General features: G+C 46.5%; 1 protein-coding gene across 1 annotated transcript in view; it reads left to right on the top strand.

The window, feature by feature from the left end:
• The first annotated feature begins 3,071 nt into the window (after positions 1 to 3,071).
• The window catches only part of LOC137381029 (probable G-protein coupled receptor 139), a 90,104-nt gene continuing 80,482 nt past the window's right edge, over positions 3,072 to 12,693 (top strand). The window contains exon 1 of the mRNA XM_068053422.1: positions 3,072 to 3,210. Within this exon, the coding sequence (XP_067909523.1) occupies positions 3,072 to 3,210 (139 nt within the window). The remainder of the gene's footprint in view (positions 3,211 to 12,693) is intronic.

Genomic DNA, 12,693 nt, shown 5'->3' on the forward strand with positions numbered 1-12,693 from the left:
ATTCGGGACATAACTAATAGTCACATGGACAAATTCGTGTAAATTAGGGAAAACAGCATGGATTCCATAAGGGAAAATCTTGTTTAACTGAAGTGCTGGAGATTTTGAGGAGGCAACAGAGAAGTTTGATGAGGGCAATGCTGTTGATGTGGTGTAATGGACTTTCAAAAGGCATGTGATCCTGCGCCACATAGCAGACTTGTAAGCAATTTTATACTTCATGAACGAAAAAGGACAGTAACAACATGGACACGGAATTGACTGAGTGACAGGAAAGAAAGTAGATTGTGGATGTTTTTTGGGCTGGAGGAAAGGCTGCAGGTCCTCAGGGATCAGTGTTGGAACCCTTGATTTTCCTGATATATATTAGAAGAGCGACGTCTCAACTCATTCTATCTTCACTGCCTCCAAGGAATCCTTGGCATCAGGTGGCAGGACTGTATCTCCAATGCGGAAGTCCTCGAGGCCGCCAACATCCCCAGAATGTACACCCTACTGAGCCAGCGGCGCTTGAAATGGCTTGGCCATGTGAGCCGCATGGAAGATGGCAGGATCCCCAAGGATGCATTGTACATCGTGCTCGTGATTGGTACCAGATCCACTGCCTGTCCGTGTCTCCACTTTAAAGACATCTGCAAACGCGACATGAAGTCCTGTGACATTGACCACAAGTGGTGGCAGTCAGTTGTCAGTGATAGCCAGAGCTGGTGGATAACCATAAAGACGGGGCTAAAGACGGGCGAGTCGAAGAGACTTAGCAGTTGGCAGGAAAAAAGATAGAGGCGCAAGGAGAGAGCCAACTGTGAAACAGCCTCGACCACCAATTTTAACTGCAATGCCTGTGGAAGAGTCTGTCACTCCAGAATTGGCCTTTATAGCCACTCCAGGCGCTGCTCCAAAAACCACTGACCAGCTCTAGGCGCATACCCATTGTCTCTCGAGACAAGGAGGCCAAATAAGATTACTGATCTAGACCATGGTGTACAGGGCACAATTTCAAAGTTTGCAAATGATACGAAACTTGGAAGCATTGTGAGGAGGATGGTGCAGAATTTCAAAAGGACTTAGACAAATTGGTGTAATGGGCAGGCAGGTGGCAGGTGAAGTTCAATGCATAGAAATGTGAAGTGATTCATTTTGGTAGCAAGAATATTGAGAGATTATGTAAAATAAAGGGCACCATTCTAAAGGATGTGCAGGAGAAGAGCGGCAGAGGTGTGTACGTGTATAAGTCAGTGAAGGCGGCAGGAGAGGTTGTGAAAGCAGTTAATAAAGCAGACAGTATCCTGGGCTTTATTAATAGGGGCATAGAGTACAAGAGCAAGGAAGTTATGATGAACTTGTATAAAATACTTATTCAGCCTCAGCTGCCATATTGCGTCCAAGGTTGGGCAGCGGACCTTAGGAAGGCTGTGAGGGCATCGGAAAGTACAGAAAAGATTCATGAGAATGCTTCCAGGCATGAGGAATTTCAGTTATGAAGATAGACTGGAGAAGTTAGGATCATTTTCCTTGGAGAAGGGAAGATGAGAGGTGAGTTGATTTGATCGAGGTGTTCAAAATCATGAAGAGTCTGGACAGAGTAGATAGAGAGAAACAGTTCCCGCTCGTGAAAGGATCGAGAACGAGAGGGCACAGATTTAAAGTAATGGGTAAGAGAAGCAAAAGTGACACGAGGGAACACTTTTTTATACAGCGAATGGTTAAGGTCTGGAATGCACAGCTTGAGAATGTGGTGAGGGCAGGTTCAATTGAAGCATTCAAACAGGAATTGGACTGCTATATGAAAGGGAAGAATGTGCACGGTTAGGGGGAGAAGGCGGGGGAATGGCACTCGGTGAATTGCTTTTTCTGAGAGCTGATGCGGACATGATGGACTGAATGGCCTCCTGTGCTGTAACAATTCTGTGAGTCACGCCTTTGTCACTCTAGATGTGATTATTCCAACTCACTCCTGGCTGATCTCTCACATTCTACTCTCTGTAAACTTGAGGTCATCCAAACCTCTGCCACCCATGCCTTAGCTCACACCAAGTCCCGTTCATCTATCACTGACCGACATTGGCTCCCAGTCAAGCAATGTCTTGATTTAAAATTTCTCATCCTTGTTTTTAGAACCCTCCATGGCCTCACCCCTCCCTATCTCTGTATGCTCCTCCGGCCCCAGAACCCACCCAGTTACTTGCACTCCTCTAATTCTGGCCTCTTGTGCATCCCCGAATTTCATCGCTCCACCACGAGCATCTGCACCTTCAGTTAATGAGGCTCCAGGTTCTGGAACACCCTCCCTTCATCGCTCTATTTCTCCACCTCGCTTTCATCCTTTAGGACGCCCATTAATGCATACTTCTTTGACCAAGCTTTAACCTAATATCTCCTTTTGTCTCTTAGTGTAATACGTTGCTTCATAATGCTCACGTGAAGCATCTTGGGAAATTTCATAATGTTAAAGGCGCTATATAAATATAAATTGTTGTTGAAATTTACCAAACATGATTTGTCATTACCAGATCCCTGCAGCTTGTTGTTTGTTATCCTATGTTTTTCCAAGAAACTAATATTTTTCTGCTGGGTTGTGACCATTAGAAATTTCCCCAGTAGTGATGCTTGTCTGACTGGTCAGTAATTACAGGGTTTACTCCATCTCTCAGTTTCTAAACAGGGTGTAACATTTACAGCCTTCCAGTACTCTGTCATCACTCCCATATCCGAGGAGGATTGGAAGATTCTGGCCAGTGCCTGTGCTATTTCCACCATTCCTTCCCTCAGCAACCCTCACACATCCCATCCAGAAGGGGTATATTTTTTACTTTATTGTGGTGCAAAAGGTGTTGGAATGAAAGGTGCGAATTGAACTTGTTTGTTCAGCAACTATAATTAATGCCAGTCACGTGGACCCTAATTGTGTCACTGGAGGTCTTTCATCTTCCATTAATAAGGGACTCTATTCAAAGTGTTATCCCATAGTGTCATCGGGAGCATCGCCTCCGGCACTAGCAGGTATCAGCAGCGCCAGAGAGAGGGAGAGGATAGATCAGAATCTGAAAACAATAGATTGGAATGTTGCAACAATGGGCAGGAGTTTATCCTGGCATCTTTACAGTCTTTCTGCATATTATGATCTGCTGCCATTAGAATCTAGGATCTATCGTGCACTGAGGATTATTCAATACATTTACTATCCCATCCTCACTATTGTTGGTGTTCCTGGTAAGTCTCTACATCCAAATCTTCATTCTATAAACCATGCTAAACTGCATTAATGTACTTGTCATTTACTCTGCCCTCGCTGCTTTTGGTATCCCTTATAAACATCTATCTCCAGCTATTACCTTTATCAACCATTGCTAACTGTATTAAGGTTCGTGTAAATTAATCTCTCATATTTGCTTCTGTTGCTGCTGCATTCAGACTCCAGTTCCAGTCATGAGATATGTAAATAAAAGCAAAATACTGCGGATGCTGGAAATCTGAAACAAAAACAAGAAATGCTGGATTCACTCAGCAGGTCTGGCAGCATCTGTGGAAAGAGAAGCAGAGTTAACGTTTCGGGTCAGTGACCCTTCTTCGGAACTGACAAATATTAGAAAAGTCACAGATTATAAACAAGTGAGGTGGGGGTTGGGCAAGAGATAACAAAGGAGAAGGTGCAGATTGGACCAGGCCACATAGCTGACCAAAAGGTCACGGAGCAAAGGCAAACAATATGTTAATGGTGTTTTGAAAGACAAAGCATTAGTACAGGTTAGGTGTGAATATACTGAATATAGAACATCAGCAAGTGCAAATCTGAAGAAAAACAACCTGAAAAAAACAGTGGGTAAGCAAACTGAACAAACTAAGATGAAATGAAATAAATGCAAAAAATGTAAAAAGGAATGCAAGAAAAAGGAAGAAAAAATAACTAAAAATGACTAAAAATGAAAGTAAAGTGGGGGGCTGTCATGCTCTGAAATTATTGAACTCAATGTTCAGTCCGGCAGGCTGTAGTGTGCCTAATCGGTAGATGAGATGCTGTTCCTCGAGCTTGCGTTGATGTTCACTGGAACACTGCAGCAATCCCAGGACAGAGATGTGAGCATGAGAGCAGGGGGGAGTGTTGAAATGGCAAGCAACCGGAAGCTCAGGGTCCTGCTTGCGGACTGAGCGGAGATGTTCCGCAAAGCGGTCACCCAGTCTGCGCTTGGTCTCCCCAATGTAGAGGAGACCACACTGTGAGCAGCGAATACAGTATACTACATTGAAAGAAGTACAAGTAAATCGCTGCTTCACCTGAAAGGAGTGTTTGGGGCCTGGGATAGTGAGGAGAGAGGAGGTAAATGGGCAGGTGTTACACCTCCTGCGATTGCAAGGGAAGGTGCCCTGGGACGGGGACGAGGTGGTGGGGGTAATGGAGGAGTGGACCAGGGTGTCGCGGAGGAAACGATCCCTTCGGAATGCTGACAGGGGAAGGGAGGGGAAGATGCGACTGGCAGTGGCATCACGCTGGAGGTGGCGAAAATGGCGGAGGATGATCCTTTGGATATGGAGGCTGGTGGGATGAAAAGTGAGGACAAGGGGAACCCTGTCACGGTTCTGGGAGGGAGGGGAAGGGGTAAGGGTAGAGGTGCGGGGAATGGGTCGGACACGGTTGAGGGCCCTGTCAACCACAGTGGGGGGAAATCCTCGGTTGAGGAAAAAGGAGGTCATATCAGAAGCACCGTCATGGAAGGTAGCATCATCAGAGCAGATGCGTCGGAGACGGAGAAACTGGGAGAATGGAATGGAGTCCTTACAGGAGGTAGGGTGTGAAGCAGTGTAGTCGAGGGAGCTGTAGGAGTCAGTGGGCTTATAATGGATATTGGTAGACAACCTATCCCCAGAGATGGAGACAGAGAAGTCGAGGAAGGGAAGGGAAGTGTCAGAGATGGACCATGTAAAGGTGAGAGAAGGGTGGAAATTGGAAGCAAAGTTGATAAAGTTTTCGAGTTCGGGGCGGGAGCAGGAAACGGCACCGATACAGTCATCAATGTACCGGAAAAAGAGTTGGGGGAGGGGGCCTGAGTAGGACTGGAACAAAGAATGCTCGACATATCCCACAAAAAGACAGGCATAACTAGGACCCATGCGGGTACCCATAGCGACACCTTTTACTTGAAGGAAGTGCGTGGAGTTGAAGGAGAAGTTGTTCAATGTGAGAACAAGTTCAGCCAGGCGGAGGAGGGTGGTGGTGGATGGGGACTGGTTGGGCCTCTGTTCCAGGAAGAAGCGGAGAGCCCTCAAACCATCCTGGTGGGGGATGGAGGTGTAGAGCGATTGGACGTCCATAGTGAAGAGGAGGCGGTTGGGACCAGGAAACTGGAAATTGTCAAAATGACGTAGGGCGTCAGAAGAGTCACGGATGTAGGTGGGAAGAGACTGGACCAGCGGAGAAAAGATAGAGTCTAGATAGGAAGAAATAAGTTCAGTTGGGCAGGAGCAGGCTGACACAATGGGTCTGCCGGGACAGTCCCGTTTGTGGATTTTGGGAAGGAGATAGAAGCGGGCTGTCCGGGGTTGCGGGACTATGAGGTTGGAAGCTGTAGAGGGAAGATCTCCCGAGGAGATGAGGTCAGTGACAGTCCTTTGGACGGTATGAGATATGTAATCCCTGTTTCACTGAAATACTGATCTGGAACTTATTTTTTTTCGAAGACTGAAGCCAGTGACATTGGTCTCCATAGGAAACTCCATCCCCTATTTGTGAACCCATACCCCTCACTGGCCAATGACTGAGACTGCACCAGATGGTTTACAACCTCTGTAGTATTTTAAACCTGAGCTGGGTTCATCTCCATATTCTCTCCATCACCACACCTGCCGACAACCACCTCTGTAATATCACCCATCTCCACCTCTGCCTCTGCCAATCTGCTGCATAAACCATCATCCCTGTCATTGTTAAATCCACACTTGACTATTACAATTCTATCCTGGTCAGTCTCCCATTTATAAACCTCTATAAAGCACAGCCCATCCAGTGTGATGAAGCAATGCTTCCGATGTCAGAATCGCTCGGGGGGAGTCCTCTAGTACTCACTGGAGCAGGTGTCCAAGTTCATGGTGTTTTGATGCACCCTTCATATCATCACCATCATGAGGACACAGGCATTGGCACCAGGAATCCGGAGGCAACCTCAGGAGGAGGAGGAGGAGGAGGAGGAGGCAGGGAGGATATTTCCTGAATGCCTTTCACCCAGACAGGCTGTAGGAGAGTCCCTGCAAAGATTGCGGTTCCCATAGGTCAGCTTCAATTTACCACCGTGGATCCCCCATTATCCACCATTACACCCATCTGAGACGCCCCATCACAGCGTCCCCTTGGTCACCATCCTGCAATAAAAAACCACCAAAAAAAACCTTTTCCTTAACATCTTTATCCAACAACACATCCAATTATATAAACAAAACTGAACTATTCACCCTTGTATATTTATTTAGTACCTGCCTTGTGGGTTCCCTCGACTTGCCTAGTGCTCCCACACAGTGTTTCCTCAGTGGCTGCAGCATGGCTGGTGGAAGGCTGCTCACTTTCACTGGGGAGACTGGAGTAGGCCTTGCAGGACACCCTTGAGCAGCTGTGCGCCTTGAGGACTCGGATTCGGACTGCACCACCTCGACATGGGCAGCAGCAGCCTGGGCTGGCTGATGGGTAACAGAAAGGACACTGGTGGAGTGGCAGTGAAGGGAGAATAAATGCTGTCATCCTGAGAGAGGACAGCAGGTTCATGCTCCACGGAGACACTGTCACTCCCACGGGGCGACACCTCAGTAATCCTAGTAATCTACTGGATCACAGATTGTTGGACTGCTATGAGATCCTGCAAACTCCTTTGAACACTGAGATCCACAGCCATGATGACAGCAGTCTGATCCTGCATGGCAGCAAGCATGGACCTCATGACCTCAGTCTGAGCTTCCACTGCAGCACTGAGTCATTGGGTGTCTGCCACCTATGCTGAAGTGGAAGCTGAGAAAATGGTCACCAGACACTGCATCACAGCTGGGTCCACTGGTGCTGTCATGGAGTTAGTGACCACTTCCCAGGGAAAGAAGTGACTTCAAGCTCTGTGCAATGCCCTGCACCACTTTGGAGCCGGTCTCCTCCATGTCCCTTGACAGTGACAACAGATTGTCTGACAGGTCTGTCAATGGACAAAGTATCTCAGTGTACATGTCCAACAGCATTCTCCTGTATTCTGCTCCAGCAATGTTCACATCTGAGTCCTGTGTATTATACCTCGTTTGTGACCACGCCCTCCGGTGAGCTGACACATTAACTATCTTTCCCCGTGGCCTGGCTGCAGCTCACTCGTGCTCGGTGACTCAGCACCTGCAGATTCCAACTCTATACCAGACTCCAAGGTACACACAGTGTAAGTATTTGATCTGGTGGCTGTGAATATCAGACCAAGTGATAGGGATTCACCATCAGTGCTGTGCTGCTGCTCTCTGTCTCTGTCTCCTGGAGCTGTTGTGACTGGGAAGCTGGCAGTTGTGGGTTGTCATCGAAAAGTATAAACTCAGAAGTGGAGGGTTGAGGTGAGGGATTGGGGATGGGATGGAAAGTAGGAGGTCCATGGTCCCAACATCTGCAGCTTGTGCAACATTTCAGACAGCAGGATGAGGGAGAGGTTGGAGTTAAGAAGGGACAGAAGGCAGGAAGATTACATCATTCTGAATGCTTTCGGTAATGCCGAATTGTACAGCCTATTGTACAGGCTTGGTCACAGCCGGTCCCATGATGTGGAGAACCATCTCATCCCTCAGGCTCAAGGGGTGAAGGTATGCATGGACCCCGTCGGTTCACTGCTGCTCCCTGTGTTTATCGGCCACCTTGCCCTCTAAGAGAGAGGGCAGAATGCCAGTGATTTTGTTGCACAGTGTTTGGGTGATGTGCCTGCCATAGCTGAACAGCTGCAGGTATGTGGAGGCAGTGAGAGGTGGGTGTGAGGCTGGTATCAGTGGGAGGTGTGTGAGGGTGAGGTGGAGTATGTGAATGTTAGGTGTGGGTCCTGAGTGTTCGGGACTGCTGCTGGGTGAGTGATCGGGGTGTGGGTCATTGAGCAGTGTGAGAGGTTGGTGGTGTTGGGGGTAGGATTTGCCATGTGGAGATGAGTTCACTGACATGACCACCCGTGTGAGCTCATTAAAATTCTTCAGTCACTATTGCCAGGTGCTCGGGGCCAACCTTCTTGCATTGAGCTCCTTGCCCACCTGCTCCAATTCCCTTCACAGGGCGTTCCTTGGGGGCTCCACCCCACCCCACGGAATCATGGCCTCTCTCCTCCTGTCGCCCTCCATGACTAAGGACTGCAGCACCACATCCGTGAACCGCAGAGCCCTCTCTCTGTCCTAGTATTCCATTTACCTTGTCTCCAATTGCAGCATTCACAGTCTGCAGCAGCCTCCTGTGATTCAGTGCAGCTTTCCGTTAAGGGGGACAAACTGTCTTTAAGAGCTGAATGCTGGATGAAGCACGAACGATCCTCAGAAAACGTTAGGCCGCTGCAGACGGACAGCACCGCGGGTCACCCTGGGCATTACATGGAATTCGTAGAAATGAGGAGGCAGCATGAAGTTTGTTTGTTACCTTCCTCAACAGGAACGGGCAAGAGCAGATCACGAAGCACAATCCCTCCACCGAAAAAGTGAAGCAAACTCGATTTCCTCGCTCTTTCTATTTCCCTTTCCCTCTTACACACATGCTCACTCTCTCTCTTAACTCTCTGTCCCTTGCTAATAGAATCAGAGATTGATGCAACACAGAAGAAGGCTATTCGACCATTGTGTCAGCTCTGTTTCTTGGAAAGAGCTATTTGATTAGTTCCTCTCCTCTCCGCTTTTCCCAGACTTCCCTTTGAATTCCCTTGTGAAAGATATTATTGAATCTGTTTCCACCATGTTTTCGGGCAGTGAATTCCAGATCCCAACAACTCGCTGTGAAAGAAAATTCGCCACATTTCATCTCTGGTTCTTTGTCAATTACGTTCAATCTTTGTCTTCCTAATACTGAACATTCTGAGACTGGAAACACTTTCATATCAATTACCCTATCAAAACCCTCCATGATTTTGAATTCTGTATTAAACCTCCTCTTTCACTTCACTGCTCTAAAGACAGCAATCACAGATTTTCCGTTCTCTCCACGTAACTGAATTCCCAGATCCCTGCTACCATTCTAGTAAATCACCTCTGTATCTTCACTAAGTCCTTGACATCCTTACCAAAGTGTAGTGATCAGAATTGGACACACTTCTCTAGCTAGGACCTAACCAAAGATCTATAAAAATCAGCATTTCCTCCTGAGTTTTTTTTACTCTGTGCCTCTCTCTCACACTACATGTTACCTTCAATGATCTGTGTGTGCACAGCCCAGGTCTCTCTAATCCTGCACCCACTTTATAATGGCACCATTTAGTTTATATTGCTTCTCCTCATACTTCCTACCCAAATGTCTCACTTCACACTGCACTCTGTTAAATTACATCTGCCATGTCCCTGCCCATTTCATCGGTCAGTCTGTGTCCTCCTGAAGTCTGTTACTCTCATGCTCACTATTTATTAACATTTCTCAGTGTCCTACCATCTGAAAACTTTGGCATTACCCCTTCTGTACAAAAGTCCATTGGATGAATTTACAGCAACAGTGATCGCAACAGTGACCGTGGGGAACCCCACTGTGTACTTCCCTCCAGACTGAACAATAATCATTCTCCACTATTCTCTGTTTTGTGTCATTTAGGCAATGCATGCTAGCATTGAAAATCAAAAAGGGCTTCCATTTATGTAATGCCTTTCATGACCGCTGCAGGTTCCAAAGCGATTTACAACCAATGAGTACTTATTAAACCCTGGTCACTCCTGTAATGTAGGAAATGTAATGTAGCTGCTGTCAATCAATTTAAATATCTGTAAAAAAATGAAGTTCTTTTTTGTTGAAAAAAATCTCTGGTGATAAGGTGAGCACTACTAAAGTGTTTTTTAAAGGACCTTAGATTGGAGTCGTTAGATCAAGGCACCCAGTATAGTTAGTTTTTTTAAATTAAGGGAGTCGCTAATTAACCTAAGGGTAAGTCATGGCAGGAGAGCTCAGCCCCATGATATGCTCTTCCTGCGCTATGTGGAAAATCAGGCATGCTTCCAGTGTCCCTGACGACTATGTGCGCAGGACGTGTATCCATCTGCAGCTACTGGCTACCGCATTACGGAGCTGGAGCTGTGGGTGGATTCACTGTGGAGCATCTGCGATGCTGAGGACGTCGTGCATAACACGTTTAATGAGATGTTCACCCTGCAGTTAATGGCTGCACAGGCAGAAAAGGGATAGGTGACCACCAGATGGACTAGTAGGGGTAGGCAGGTAGTGCAGGAGTTCCCTGTGCCCATCAACAGCATAGTGCAATGGGATATTTAACATCCACCTGAAAGGGCAGGCGGGGCCTTGGTTTAAGATTTCATTCAAAAGACAGCACCTCTGACAGTGTAACACTCCCTCAGTACTGCACTGCAGTGTCAGCCTTGATGATTGTGATCAAGTCCTGCAGTGACACTTGATCCTCGAAGCTTGTGACTGCAAGGGGAGAGAGCTACAAACTGAGCCACGGCTGATTTGGGTCCTTTAATCCCATGTGTTTCTAATTTGGTAACATGGCTGTTATGTGGTATTTTATCAAACGCCTGTAGAAAGGATAGGGATATTGGGAAAGTACAGGTAGGAACAACCATAGAATTGTAGAATAACATTACACTGAAGGAGGCCTTTGGTCCATCAAGTCAGTGCTGGCCCTTTTGAAGAGCTTCCAGCCAGTCACACCCCCTGGGTCTTTCCCAGATCCTTCATTTTTTCTCCTTAAGATATTTATTCAATTTCCTTTTTGAATCTACTATTGAATCTGTATCCTTCAGCCTATCAGACAATACATTGCAAATCCCAAACACCCATTGTATAGAAAAATCCTCGTGTCACCTTTGCTTTTTTTTCCAATCACCATAAATCTGTGCCCTCTGGTTCACGGCCCCTCACAGATTGGAAACAGTTTCACTTTATTTAATTTATCGAAACCATTCATAATGTTAAACATCTCTATCAGATCCCTTTTTAAATTTCCCTGCTCCAAGGTGAACAATCCCAGCTACATAGCTGTAATCCCTCATCCCTGGAAATGTTCCAGTAAAACTCTTCTGTCCCCTCTCCAATGGGTTAATGTCCTTCCTAAAGTGTTGTTCCCAGTATTGGACACAATACTCCAGGTGCAGCCGGACTAGTCTTTTCTATAGGTTTAATATAACATCCTGACTATTCTACTCTGTATCTCCATTAATAAAGCCTAGGAATCTATTTGCTTTATTAACTGTTTGCTTACCTGTCCAGCTAACTTCAAAGAATGCAAACAGGTCTCTCTGTTATTCTTACCACCTTTACAGTTGTGCCATTTCGCTTGCTTTGTCTCTCCTCATTCATCCACATGCAGCTCACCATCACCTTCTCAAGGGCAATTAGGGATGGGCAATAAATGCTGGCCCAGCCAGCGACACCCGCATCCCATGAATGAATGATATAAATAAAATCTCCCCACAATGTATATCCTCACACAGTTGCCATGCCAATTAAATATTAAGAAGACTGAAGCCAATGTTTTCAAACCCACATCAAACATTCCCCAGCTACAGACTGTCCTTGGCAACTGTCTGAGTCTAAACCAAACTGTTCACAACCTGCTGTCATAGTTGACCCTTCGACGAGTTTCCTGCTAAATATTCACACCATCACTAAAACAGCCTATTTTCACCTCGGTATCATCACCCAGCTTTGCCCCTCTCTCAGCTCGTCTGCTGCAGGAACACTCCCCCTTGCCTGTGCTACCTGTTAGCATGGCTATTGTAACACACTCCTGGCTGGACTCCCACATTCTACCCTCCATAAACTTGAGGTGATGCAAAACACTGCTGCCCATGTCCGAAATCACACCAAGTCCTGTTCATCCATCACCCCCTGTACTCACTGACCTGCATTGGATCCTGGTCAGCAACACATCAATTTTAAAACTCTCAGTCTTCTTTTCAAATCCCTCATGGTATCACCCCTCCATATCTCTGTAATCACATCCAGACCTGCATCCTCCGAGATATCTGCACTCATCTAATTCTGGCTTCTTGAGCATCGCTGAGTTTAATTGCTCTACCATTGCTGGCCGTACCTTTAGCTGCCGAGGCCCTAAGCTCTGGAAGAGAAGAGCAGATCCTCTTCAAGGTAGGCATTCCTGGAAGAGAAGTGGCAGTGAATTAAACACAAAAATTAAAGCAAAATACTGTGGATGCTGGAGCACTGAATGAGAACAGAATGTACCGGATATACTCAGCAAGCCTGGCAGCATCTGTGTAGAGAGAAACAGAGTTAACTTTTCAGATCTGTGACACTTCATCAGAACTGGTAAACGTTAGAAATGTAACAGTCTGTCATTTAATCTCTCCCTCTCCGTCTCATCACAGTCCTTCCTTCTTGTTCTTCTTCCCCCTTCCCCTCTTTCACTTGCTCAAAGACCGTTACATTTCTACCGTTTACCAGTTCTGATGAAGGGTCACAGATCTGAAACATTAATTCTGTTTCTTTCTACACAGAGGCTGCCAGACCTGCCGAGTTGTTCTGAAACTCTCATCCCTAAACTCTGGAAT

The sequence above is a fragment of the Heterodontus francisci genome, chromosome 21 (genome assembly GCF_036365525.1).
Source record: "Heterodontus francisci isolate sHetFra1 chromosome 21, sHetFra1.hap1, whole genome shotgun sequence".
Classification (NCBI taxonomy): Eukaryota; Metazoa; Chordata; class Chondrichthyes; order Heterodontiformes; family Heterodontidae; genus Heterodontus; species Heterodontus francisci.